This window comes from Cornus florida, unplaced genomic scaffold (genome assembly GCF_030987335.1).
Source record: "Cornus florida cultivar Cherokee Brave unplaced genomic scaffold, ASM3098733v1 CherokeeBrave_3.0.0_Hap2_Chr04, whole genome shotgun sequence".
NCBI lineage: Eukaryota > Viridiplantae > Streptophyta > Magnoliopsida > Cornales > Cornaceae > Cornus > Cornus florida.
The window spans coordinates 103,775,454-103,788,525 of NW_026775574.1; the positions used below are offsets into that span (position 1 = coordinate 103,775,454).

General features: G+C 32.7%; 1 protein-coding gene across 1 annotated transcript; it reads left to right on the forward strand.

Annotated features, from left to right (window-relative positions):
• Window positions 1-381: 381 nt before the first annotated feature.
• Window positions 382-1,735, forward strand: LOC132305498 (blue copper protein 1b-like). The gene is made up of 2 exons (XM_059803134.1): window positions 382-547; window positions 1,104-1,735. Exons 1-2 carry the CDS (start codon window positions 382-384, stop codon window positions 1,733-1,735), a joined length of 798 nt encoding a protein of 265 aa, XP_059659117.1.
• The last annotated feature ends 11,337 nt before the right edge of the window (window positions 1,736-13,072 follow it).

The window sequence follows — 13,072 nt, forward strand, 5'->3', positions numbered from 1 at the left end:
ACAATCGCGACCGATACCGCAACCTTGACCAATATTGCGAACCATGGTCGGAACTAATTGACTTCAATTTTAAAACAAAACGTAAAGAAGCCCAAGGGTTTGGTCTACGTGAAAATAAAATAACACCTTGAAAGTATAATATATTAATAAAATATTAGAGAAGGCAACAGCTTCACTCTCAACTCAGTAATTAATTTGAACCTAAAAATGGGCATAAGAATATATCCTGTGGCCACAGCTTCAGCTGCCAATGAATTTATACAAAATCCTGTAACGTTTTCTGTTAGCTCATCTCTAAACAAAACCCATTTATTCGGTCATCCTGAGCTGCCAAACAACCACCCTAGTCCTTAACAAATCAAACCACCACAAACTCTATAAATGGCTCGCCAAAATGTTCTCTTCATTGCCTTCGTCGTTGCTGCTCTCGTTCCAGTGGCCACTTTCGCGAAAGAGATCATAGTGGGAGATGCTGCAGGATGGGTAGTAAAATTTGATTATGTAAGTTGGGCTAAGAAACAGGACTTTCACGTTGGGGACACTCTAGGTAATTCATTTAATCATTCATTATTCTAATTGCTTGATTAATCATTCTAAATTTCATATATATTAATAGAACTCGAATCTTCTCCTTTGTCATTTTATTCCATGCCATGAACCGTGTCATTACATTATTATGCAACAACATTTTTTATGAATGTGTTGTACTACGATGCAGTGTGTTGCACTAACAATCTACACGCATCACAGATCCTAAACATCATAGAAAGGAATCAGGGTTCTCTACTTTATAGCCTTTTGTACCAAAGGTCACCTGGTTATAATGGTTCCAGGTTATACCCTTCTTAGTGCCACTTTGTAGTTTCATATCATGTACCATGTCATTACATTGTTATTGTGTTGCACTACGATACAGTGTGTTGCACTAAAATTTTATCCTAAACCACATAGAAGGGGATCGGGATTCACTACTTTATAGTCTGTGTACCAAAGGTCACCTGGATATAATGGTTCCAGGTTATATATATATATATATATATATATATATATATATATATATATATGGAAATTGACTAGTGTATATAAAATTTTGAATATTGCAGTTTTCAAGTATCCTCAAGGAGCTCAGACTGTGATTAAGGTGGATGAAAATTCCTACAAGAATTGCATTATCCCACAGGAAAGTCGGGGAAATCCGGTATTAGGTTCAGGAAAGGATGTAATTTCTTTGGAGTCGCTGGGAAAGAAATGGTTCGTTTGTGGGATACCACAACATTGTGAGAAAGGTGGACAGAAATTGGAGGTAGACGTGAAAGCAGCTGCAGCTTCACCAGCAAAGACTACTGCATCACCTAATGCAGCTCCGGTTCCTTCTGCAACCAAGTCACACAAAAAAACCGCGAAATCTCCGGCAACCCCATCTCCAGCTCGTTCTGCGACCAAGTCAGACAACAAAACATCGACATCATCTCCGGCAGCCCCATCTCCAGTTCATTCTGCAACCAAGTCAGACAACAAAATACCGATATCATCTCCAGCAGCCCCAGCTCCAGCTCATTCTACAACCAAGTCAGACAACAAAACAGCGACATCTCCGGCTGTGGCGACACCTTCCAATGATGACTCATCGAGTGGGGCTCCAGCTCCTGCACCTGGAAGCTCGGCAAACGGACTCAATGGCTATCAACTACCTGTGGCAATAATGGGGGCAATTGCAGCTCTGGCAATCTTTTAATTTTATTTCTTCAGCTGCCAATGCATTTATGCAAAACTTCATTTCATTTTTAGGTTAAATGAAAAGAAGAGTCTTACCACGTCATTGGTATACCCTGTCAATGAAATTATAATACTATATAAGTTTGTGAGAGCAGTTTTGACACATGGTATGCCCGGCTCACCCAATATCCTCATTCTGACGATCAATTTTTTTGTAATAAACTGATTGTAACCAATAATTTATTGTATCACAAAAGTTTTAAGAAGCAAATTTTGAAACTCGAAGAATTTGTTGAAATGTCCAAACACACAAATGTGACAGAAACATGTAACAAAGTCCATAATGAGCAGGAAGTATATATGGCATAGGCCTAAGCATCATGAAATTTATAGTGCACTAGTATGTTAATTCTGTGGCAAATCATTGTTAAAAGAATGATCACTCTTTATTTTAAAAAATTAAAAAATTTCTGTTATTTCCAGATTGAATTCATATATATAGCCATTTTGAAATCAAACTACAACTGCAAAGAAATCAATTAACAAAATTTGATGATCATCTTGCTTTTTTCCTTCAAAGATTCGGAACTCCGATGTCGGTGTTGTGGGAATTACAGAAAATAAAAATGGTTGCTGATCAAGAATGGATGCGCTCAGCAAACCAGCAATATCATATCATTTTAGTACGTATTACTTTGAATGCAAAGATAGAAAATTGTTCATACACCTTGAAAATTTACCAATCAACGTTATGAACCATTTTTTTTTTTTACCATGTTATGAACCAAGTTGATAGTTGCATTACAGGGCCATGAATATATAATTTCTGTGAATTCAAATAAATTAACTTGAAATGCCCTAAACTTGAAATGCAGAGATTCCAAAATGATGCATGCCAAAAGGTTAATTCAGTGAATTCAAATAAAGATGAATTAATTAATAAAGTATAATTTAGATTGATATAAATCCTCTCATAATCTATTAAAATTAAAATGTGAGTGATGGAAACCTAAGTTAGATCTATAAACGTATATAAATTTTATTTAATTTCAAGCCTAAAGATGTTAGAAAAAAATATAAAAAATAATAAATAATTTGTTCGCTTTGTAACCTAGTGGTATCTCCTCTACTTTCTAAAGTGAATGGTGATGATTCGAGTCCCGAAGCAGCAAAGTGGGTGTGTGAGTGATGCGTGTATTTCTTGACTTTAAACAAAAAAAAAAAAGCTGTTAAAGAAAACCAAGGGAAAAACAAAACAAAACACACTTACTATAGTTTGCTATTGAAAGATCAACTTTAGTAAAGATTATTCACCATTTCTCACATGAGCAATGGTGGTTGATCAAGCTAGCAATGGAGTCTCAAGAGATGAAATTGGCTGCAAACGCACACAATCACAAAGTTTGCTATTGAAAGATCAACTTTGGTTCCTTTTTTTTTTTTTTTTTTTGCCAAGTGGTTAAGCAAACGTACACACTCCTATTTTGCCCTCACTGGGATCGAACACTCAATACTTTTGGGTGGGGACTTTTGCAAGAGATCGAGCATATCAAGATTGACAGAAGAAGCAAATCCGTACGACAGGCAATCAGCACATATAGACCATTCTTCAAATAGTAATGGAAAACAATAAAAAGCGTCAAAAACCAAATTTACTAGCAATATAATTTGAAAAAAAATAAATAAATACACTACCAAGAAAAAGAAGACCGCTGATTTCAGTTTCAAGAAAACAAACCCCAAAATTTAGAACTTATAATCTTGCTCATATATATATATATATATAAAATAAAAAAAGAAAAGAAAAAAGTGAATATATAATTTTAGTGGAGGAGCGACATACCTTGATTGATTGTTAGAATTGTGTGTTGATGATGAGTGAGAGGTGAAGAAGACAAGATTAGCCTCTGAAGCAATGCAATGAGAAAAAGATGGTTTCCCATCCATTGCATACAGCCAGATCGAGCAAGATATTGAAAACTCCATGTCGCAGTGTGTATGTATAGAGATATGGTGTGTTGCATATATAGAGATATGGTGTGTGTATACGAGATATGGTGATTTATTAATCGTTTGGCTTGGGGATCACGCCAGCCATGGCTTGGCTTAGCTTTTACGCGAGGGCATTTGGATTTCTTTTACCGGGGTGGGGTGTCTTACATCCTTGAGTATTAGGGTATTGTGATATCCTTCGACTTCGAAACATGGGTTGATCAGACCCAAGCCTAAATTTGAAAAAAATATCTAACAATTAAAGAAATAAACAAGTATATAATACAAAAGAAAAATAAGATCGCCAGCCATGGCTTGGCTTGGCTTTTATGAGAGGGCATTTGGATTTCTTTTACAGGGGTGGAGTGTCTTACAATCTTGGGTATTAGGGTTATGTGATATTCCTCGACTCCGAGACATAGGTTGATCAGGCCCAAATTCGAGGGAAATATCAAACAATTAAAGAAATAAACAAGTATAGAATACAAAAGAAAAATAAGATCGCCAGCTATGGCTTGGCTTGGCTTTTACGCGAGGGCATTTGGATTTCTTTTACAGGGGTGGGGTGTCTTACATCCTTAGGTATTAGGGTTATGTGATGTCCCTCGACTCCAAGACATGGGTTGATCAAGCCTAAACCTAAATCTGAGAAAAATATCAAACAATTAAAGAAATAAACAAGCATAGAATACAAAAGAGAAATAAGAATAAAGGATAAAGCTAAAAAAAAAAAAAAAAAAAAAAAAAAAACTAAATAATAAATCCTTCATTAAGAATAATCCAATAACATAATCCTCCAATAATTCAAATCCCCTAATACCAGTAACCATCAAGATTACAACTCGAGAATCTATCACGTAGACCTCTAATCCAAAACCTAACTGAAATAAATAAAGAAATTCAAAACGCTACTGAAATAAATAAAGAAGAATCCTACGTAGAATCGGAAGAGTGAATAGGCTGTCTCTACTCAGCACGAACAATCTCTAAGTTTAGAACTGACGAACACCTGAAAAATAATAGTGGGTCAGACCCACGAACAAGTTCTAATCTATTACATCCCAGATAGAGACCCAATACACGTATACATTCTAGTTAATTCTACAATAACTAAATAATCCGTATATATATAGATACACACTAAAGGACTCTCACTGGACTAGAAGACGGCTTCAACCTGAATAGTAAGCAACGTGCAAAACGCACATAAAGTGAGCATGAGTACCTAGATCTAATAGGGCACTGAACTATCCATTATATCCAGCTATACATATACGCTCCCTAACCACTGATCCTGAGATTCAAGCTTATATCATGGCACATATCTATACATATTTATAATCCATCATATCCAACATAAAAGTAAACTATCAAACCATATAATTTCAATGGCATGTCATCCAACTAGTTCTGTGGCCTGACACGAATAGGTAGGACTTAACTTATTTTAGTTAATCCATCCATAATATGCCCCCATATCCTAACAATGATGCATAAATCCATACAATCCATAATTGATCCAACATACATAATTATACATCAAAATAATCCAAAATTAAGTATAATCAAAATTAATTAATTACACGATCATATTATACTAACAACACATGATTAAAACCATATACACATCATTGAAAATTGCTAGATTAAGTTTAAACAATTTTATCTTCTATTAATAACATGTAAATTAATTTAAATTTCATATTGTTCAAACCCTTAGCATATTAATATTAATTATGCATTCTAAATCCTCCATGGATATATGTTAAACAATTTAAAGCATTTAATAATAGATTCACAAACATACAATTACATACAGTATGAAAAATCCTAGAAAACTATCTCAGTGCCAAATCGGTTGACCGAAATACCCATCGGTCGTCCGATTCAGCCATTTCAATCGACCGAAACCCCATTCCGGTCATCCGATTCACCAAACCCCCTTGTCCCTGTGAGCCATTTTGGTCGACCGAAACAACAAACCGATCGACCGATTCAGGCAGTTCTTACGACTGTTCATCTTCTTCGTCTCTGACGAATCTGATCCTTCAAACCTCCATTGTTGAAGGTCTAAAGCCTTGAATCGACGCCCCCAGAATGTCCCAACAATGATTATACATCATATAAACATGCTTCCATTATTATAGAATACAATTAATGCATCAAATCATCAAATAATGCAAAACCCATACAAACCCATATACATATAACCATGAACTGTAAATCATATTTTAATGTGCAAAAACAGGTTTACTAATTCAATTTAAATATCATGGAATTAATCTAGGCATGTATAGAACACAAAATCAAAGGAGAAGAATACAAAAGAACTTGCTTTAGGATTTTCAGATTGAAAAACTAAGCCTCATTCTTCCTTAGTTTAGCCTCCTTCTTTGCCAAAACCTCATTCTTTCTCTATCTAAAACTCTCTCTAAAATTTGTATGTGAATTGGGTTTTTTAACCCTTTCACAGACCCCTAACACACACACACACACACACACACACACACACACACACACACACACATATATATATATAACTACATCTAAATCATATTCCCAATCCAACTTTACCTTAATTATAAATAAAGAAAAAAGGAAGAATATAAAATATAAATATATACTAAGTCTATTACATACATATATATATATATATATATATATATATATATATAAAATACTAACTATCCATAATAATAATGATATTATTACTATTAATAATACCACAAATAATAATAATAATAGTAATAATAAAACAATCCATATACACATATATCCCTATAAATATATATATATACAACTATTCATGGGTAAATATCTGTACCCATTTAGATCTCCTATCCAAGTAGTCCAAGTGACCCAAATGGTTGGTTCATTACTACTATCCATATCCATTAAAATAAAATAAAATAAACAATTCAAATACAAATAAACACATAGCATTTAAACAATTTAAATACACACTGGCAATTAATTAAAATAACATTTAAGCACATAAATACAATAAACAATTAATTCAAATTAAAACACATAAACAAATAGCCACGTAATCAAATAAATCAATTAATCAATTAAAAATACAATAAAATACATCCTGAGACTATCCTTTTAAAATTAGGGGTATTACATTCTTCCCCCTAACAAAAGGAATTCCGTCGTCGAAATTCAATCTTACTTTCTTCCATAATTTCTGGAAATTGTGAATGAATGACATCCTTTCGTTCCCAAGTAGACTCAGCCTCATTATGATGGCTCCACTGGACACTCACTAAAGGTATAACCTTATTACGAAGAATATGATCCCTACGGTCGACAATACGACACGGTAACTCTACATATGTTGTATTCGACTGTAACTCAATCTCACCAATATCAATATGCTGATATAACGATCCTCATTTCGCAGAAATTTTTGTAACATAGAAATATGAAACACATTGTGGACACGATGTAAATGGTCCGGAAGTGCTAATCGATAAGCTACAGCTCTAATTCGATCTAGAATCATAAAAGGACCAACAAATTGTGGTGACAACTTCCCTTTTCTTCCCAAAACGCATTACTCCCTTCAAAGGAGACACATTGAGTAGAACCAGATCTCCAACTTGAAACTCCAATGTACGAGTACTACAATCTACATAACTCTTCTGCCTACTCTACTCTGAGCAGTGCGTATACGATCCCTAATATGAGCAATTTTCTCAGAGGTTTCCTTAATGAACTCAGGATCCAAAAACATCTTTCCTTTTATTTTCTTTCCAATGGACTTCTACGTATCACCATAAATTTATATTTTCTTTTTGACAAACTCTTACGTATCACATTAAATTTGAAAAAGGAATAAATACTTTTACATATTGATGAGTACAGGGTTTGGAAGGAGGGGTCAAACAAAAGAATATAACCAGGTAATGCAAGAGAAACAATTGCAATGTTTTGCTTTTTGTTTGAGTGGCAAACTTTTTCAATTTGTTTATAATCAAGAATTTTCTTTATTCTTTTATTTTTGGAGGTTTGGATTCAAAAGAATGTTTTTTATTTGTTTAGTTTTTGAAGTTTCGATTTAAAAGAATTTTAAATTCTTTCTTCTATTTTATTTGAGCATGAGTATATTAATTTTACCTTTATCATTATTTTTAATTTTATTTTATTATAAAATTTGATGGAATGTGTTTCATCCAATTTAGATTTTTTCTGTAAACTCTTTATTCTACCATATGATTCTATATATTTATTGATTATGATCGTATGGATTTTACTTTGACAAATTGGTTTTTTCCTTAAACTCTTTCTTCTACTATATGATTCTATATATTGGTTATGATTATATTGATTTTACTTTTTTACGTTATTTTTTATTTGATTAATTCTATTTCTATTTGAGTATTATTTTATTGATTTTACCTTTATCGTTATTTTTTATATTCTTATGAAATTTGACGGAATAGTTTTCATCCAATTTAGTATTTAAATAATATTTTCTATTCAATTTGAGTATGATTCTACTGATTTTACTTTTGATTAATTTACTAATTTTTTATTAATATATTATATAAAAAAGGTATTTTTTTGGAGTAAAAATTTGTAAACCTGGGGATAATAAATTTCATTATAAATAGTTAAGTTTCGTATTAATGATTCCTTACTTTAATAACCATGCACAAACCCAAATGATTTAAACATATAATAAACTCATAAAGATTCAGTTTTTAAGCTTATACCCTTACTATTGTAAACCTTGAGACTTCTTAATTTGTCAAAAGAAATATTACTAATAGATTTTCATTTTAATTCAAGTTAGTGTCAACCTTTATCAAAACAACAAAGACAACAAGAAGCTATGTGTGGAGTCAATAGACAAATTGAAATTTGTTTAGTGAGTTAATGGAAAAATTGGAATTATGCAGTCTCTAATTAAAGATATGTGGGTGCGTGGTGGACTATTTGGGATAATGCCATTGTTTTCTCACTTAGAAGATTTCAATGTGAATTCTTATGTCGTTGAGTTAACTCCTTTTGATTGACCAGTGGATTGATTATTGAACGTAGTATTAAGTGGAATCTCCCTAGTTCTTATCTCCGTCCACCACGGGAACCCCCCAGATCTCCACCTACCAGAGCCGTAAACCTTCAGTTGGTGATATGTTACAGGGCGCGCCAGCCCTGAGATTCTCAAATTTTTTAGAGGCTTTAGGCGAACTTTCAACTGCGAGGCCCTTTATAAGGTTTCACATGCTTGAAAAATTTATAAGAGTACAAAGTTTTTATTAAAATAAGACGATAAATATATAAAATATATTAATGTTTTTTTTTTTTTTTTTCTTAGTTGATACTTACACACCCACACTTTCACTGAGGCTAGAATTCCTTAGCTCCCTTTAAAAAGTAAGGGCTTAGTATTGCTGGGTCACGGGCCCGATGGTAATATTGTGTGTGTGTGTGCGCGCGCGCGCGCGTGCGCGTGTGTATGTGTGTGTGTGTGTTGAAAACACACAAAACAAAACCCGGTCTTTGAGCTTTATAAAGAGCACGATCTAGTTTACATCAAGAAATTAGAAGAAGTATTCAACACAACTTAGTCACAAAATCAAAATTTAACTTCATATCAAAGTAAATGTGATCGTCTTACATTTTGAGCTGCAAAATTGTCAATTAAAGTGCTCCAATCAAGTTTCTCCATATCTTTTTCATTCAATCTCTCTTATGACATAGCTGTAATTGGGATAGTCAATAATACTATATATGCAATCCAAGCATTTGAAAAATAATAATTTAACCTTTTTACAAAATCAAATATTTCAATTGGCTTTTTTGTTTCTTTTGGTAAAGTTTCTTTTAAGACTTTTAATTCTGAAAATAATACTATCCCATCAATATCAAAAATCATGTCATGATCTTTCAAGGTTATTTTCGAAAATGTGACAGTTGATTGCACCCACGAGTTAAAATTTTGGTTGTTTGGACTAGGGTTAATAGGGTCTGTCATGCATGCACATGAACCCAAAAATAATATAATAATAAAATAAACCTAAAGGAGGGAATGGAAACAAATTATTACCATACAAATTATTGTAGCACATATAAATTGATATTATAAGTCCGTGTGTTTATTGTCATATATTTTATTTTTTTTTTAAGTTATTTATTGCCATAAATTTACATGATATGTAAGTATGTATTATCTTTTAATTATGGCATGAATGTCAAACATATATTATTATACTTGCACTAAGGTCCTAAATTTAAGGTCCTTCCAAATTGGAGGCTCTATTTGGTCGTTTTGCCCCAGGGTCAGCCTGGCCGTGCTCTGTTATTAAGTTGGTGTTCACTGAAATGCAGAGTAGAAGACTAATGGCTACTTTGATTAAACCTTTTGGGTTTGGGTTGGGCTGTGTAGCCCGTGTTTTGGGCTTCATTTTTTGGGCCTATCTAATTGGCTCAGCATTTTAGTTGGATCCTTTCATCTTTCTCCTTTGTACCTGGATATCATGTACCGTTCACCTTTAATATATTTATATAATTGTGAAATCTTTCAAAAAAAAAAAAATTTGTGATTAAGTGAAGTAATTAATTAATATTTTTTCAACCATTAAATAAATTAATTAATAATAGAAGGAGATCCACTCACCCTCTAGGTCTTTTACTTTCTCTAACTCCTAAGAATTAAACGGTTATTCATATGTAATTATGCATTGGACACAATTAAGTGAGCATGTCTATACGGTTAGGTGTTCAAAGTCTTTACTAGTGTAATTTCTCATGAGACAGTGAGTGGGCTTTATGTTCTCTTCTTGATTCATTATAGTGAAATTTCTTCTCTCTGTGTACGTAGGCGGAGTTTTCCTTACCATGTAAAACGTTGGGTGTTGCATGTTATTATGTAGCATAGATGACGACAATTTTTTTAAATTGTTAGGAAACAATTTTAAAAAATTAGGGCCTGTTTGATACGTTTTTTGTTTTTAGGGAACTAATTTTTTTGGGTACTGTAACTCCGAAAACGCGTTTAATAAAAAAATTATTTTGTACAATGACGAAACGTTTTGTGAATAGAGGTCAAAAGTCGAAATACCAATCTGATGCTTTTACATATTTATGCATTGTAAGAAAATGTCTGAAATGACCTTTTTGATTTAGCTATTATATTTTAAAAATTTGCAACACTCTTTTATCAAATATATATTTTTATGTTTTTACTTTAATTTTTTTTACAACAAATAGATATTACCAATCCAATTACTATTCAAAATACCTTATAATAAAATATTTATTTTCTTTTTGATTAAAAAAAATGCAAAAAACAACAATTTTCCTTAACATTTTTTTCTTTTATTGAAATTTTGTACATTCAACGAATATCGCCTTATTCTCAACCCCTAACCTTAGTCATACAATTCGTCCAAAGTGGTCCCGCTCTCAAACTCTCTACGAGGATTTGCGATTTGGGAGCAAATTCGCACAAAATTGCGAATTTAATTTTTGCAATTCGCGAATTTGCTTTCCTGATTCACGATCTCTATACAAATTCACTTTATACCACTATTTGTTACAGTCGAGTAATATGAAACACCTATATTACCATATATACATTTACTACTAACACTATCATTCAATAAATAGATTAATTATTTAAAATGAACGTTTGCCCAGCTGTACGGCATAGTTATATTATATATATATATATATATATACTAGTAAAATACATGTGTGATGCACGTGCGATGAAAAGTTATTTTATAAAATACACTTATTGGAAGGAGAAATAGATAAATATATGATAAAATTAAAAAATCAAATCGAAACGGACCGGCAACATTCCAATTTGTGTTAATGGTTTAGTGCGGTCGTTGTTCTAAACTGATGTAACCGTAAAATTATGGTTCGGTTCGATTTAGAGTCTACATTGACATTTTGTCATATATATATATATATACATACACTATATTTTATATATTATACTACTATATAACAAAATATTCTAACTCCTAGTGGCTCTAGAAGTTTCATTTTTAATCTCTCATCTCAGGCCTTTTGTCAAATTTAAAATAGTAGTATATCATTTCTAACTAGGGCATTCACGCCACAACCTCCTCCCATCCTTTCTCACGTAGTCCCGTCAATCCTCACTCGCCGAGGTTAATCATCCCTCGGCCAATGCTATTGCCTTTTCTCCATCGCTCTCTGCAGTCTACAGTCTACCATAGCGTGTCTTGAGGCTCTTTTTGTAACAATTTTCCTCTACACTTGCTATATTCGTATATATACATAATACATAAAGTGTATAACACAGAGTTCCTTAAAGGGTTCTTTTTTTTTTTTTTTTTTTTTCAATTGCGAAGCCCTACAAATAATCGATCGATAGTTGTGATTTTTTTTCCCTTGATTGTAATTATTTAAAATATAGGGGGTGAGTGTAATAACTATTAAGTGTAATAAACACTAAGGAAAGGAGAGTTGAACATAATCTACTTGTATAAATACTAGTAAAATACACGTGCGACACGTAATGAAAAGTTATTTTATACATACGGTCTCAAGACACTTCCCACTTTCAAAAAAATTTAAACAAATATCTAGGTATGGATTTCAATGTCTAAGACTTCTATAAGAATTTTCATGATTATATCTGTGGATTTGTATTTATATCATTGCATTTACCTTCTTTGTCTTAATGTCTAGGACTATTATATTTGCTATATTCATAATGAATTTGATGATTTAATTAGGATTTTCATACTTTTGTCAATTTTGTTTGTGGATTTGTATCTGTATCTTTGCTTTTCGGTAACGTTGCTACTTGTGACTCTGAAATTGCTTTTCAGTAACGCTACTACTTATGCGTCGAACCGCATCACAAGTCCTGGTAATTAAATTGATTTTAGAATCTTTGAAGATTACTTTTGTTACTTAGTATCAAACTAGACAGCCAACATTGATATTCTCTTTCTATGCAGGAGTTTACGCTTCTAATATACTTGAAAAAGTAAGGCTGAAGGCTGTTGTTAATGCCCTGAAGATTGCCGACCTCAGCAGGGATGCAATTGACTCGTCGTTTAATGATTGAATTGGTCAAATAATTTGTTTTTCAGTGGGATGTCTCCCTCTATGCATGGTTCACTGACGATACAGAAAAGTGTGCTGAAACCGAGAGGGAGCTGATGAAGAAACAATTTAAGATAGCATTTAAGCATGTGGTGGAAAGACTAGCAAAGAATTCCACCAGTGTGGATGTTTTGGTGGAATGACGTATAAAGAATTTCACCAGTGTGGATTCTTTAAAGGAATGCACAAACAATGCGCTCCTGAAATACTAAGTTTTTCATGTTGTCATGCTTGCAATGTTTGCAGCAGCCTCTAAAAAGTC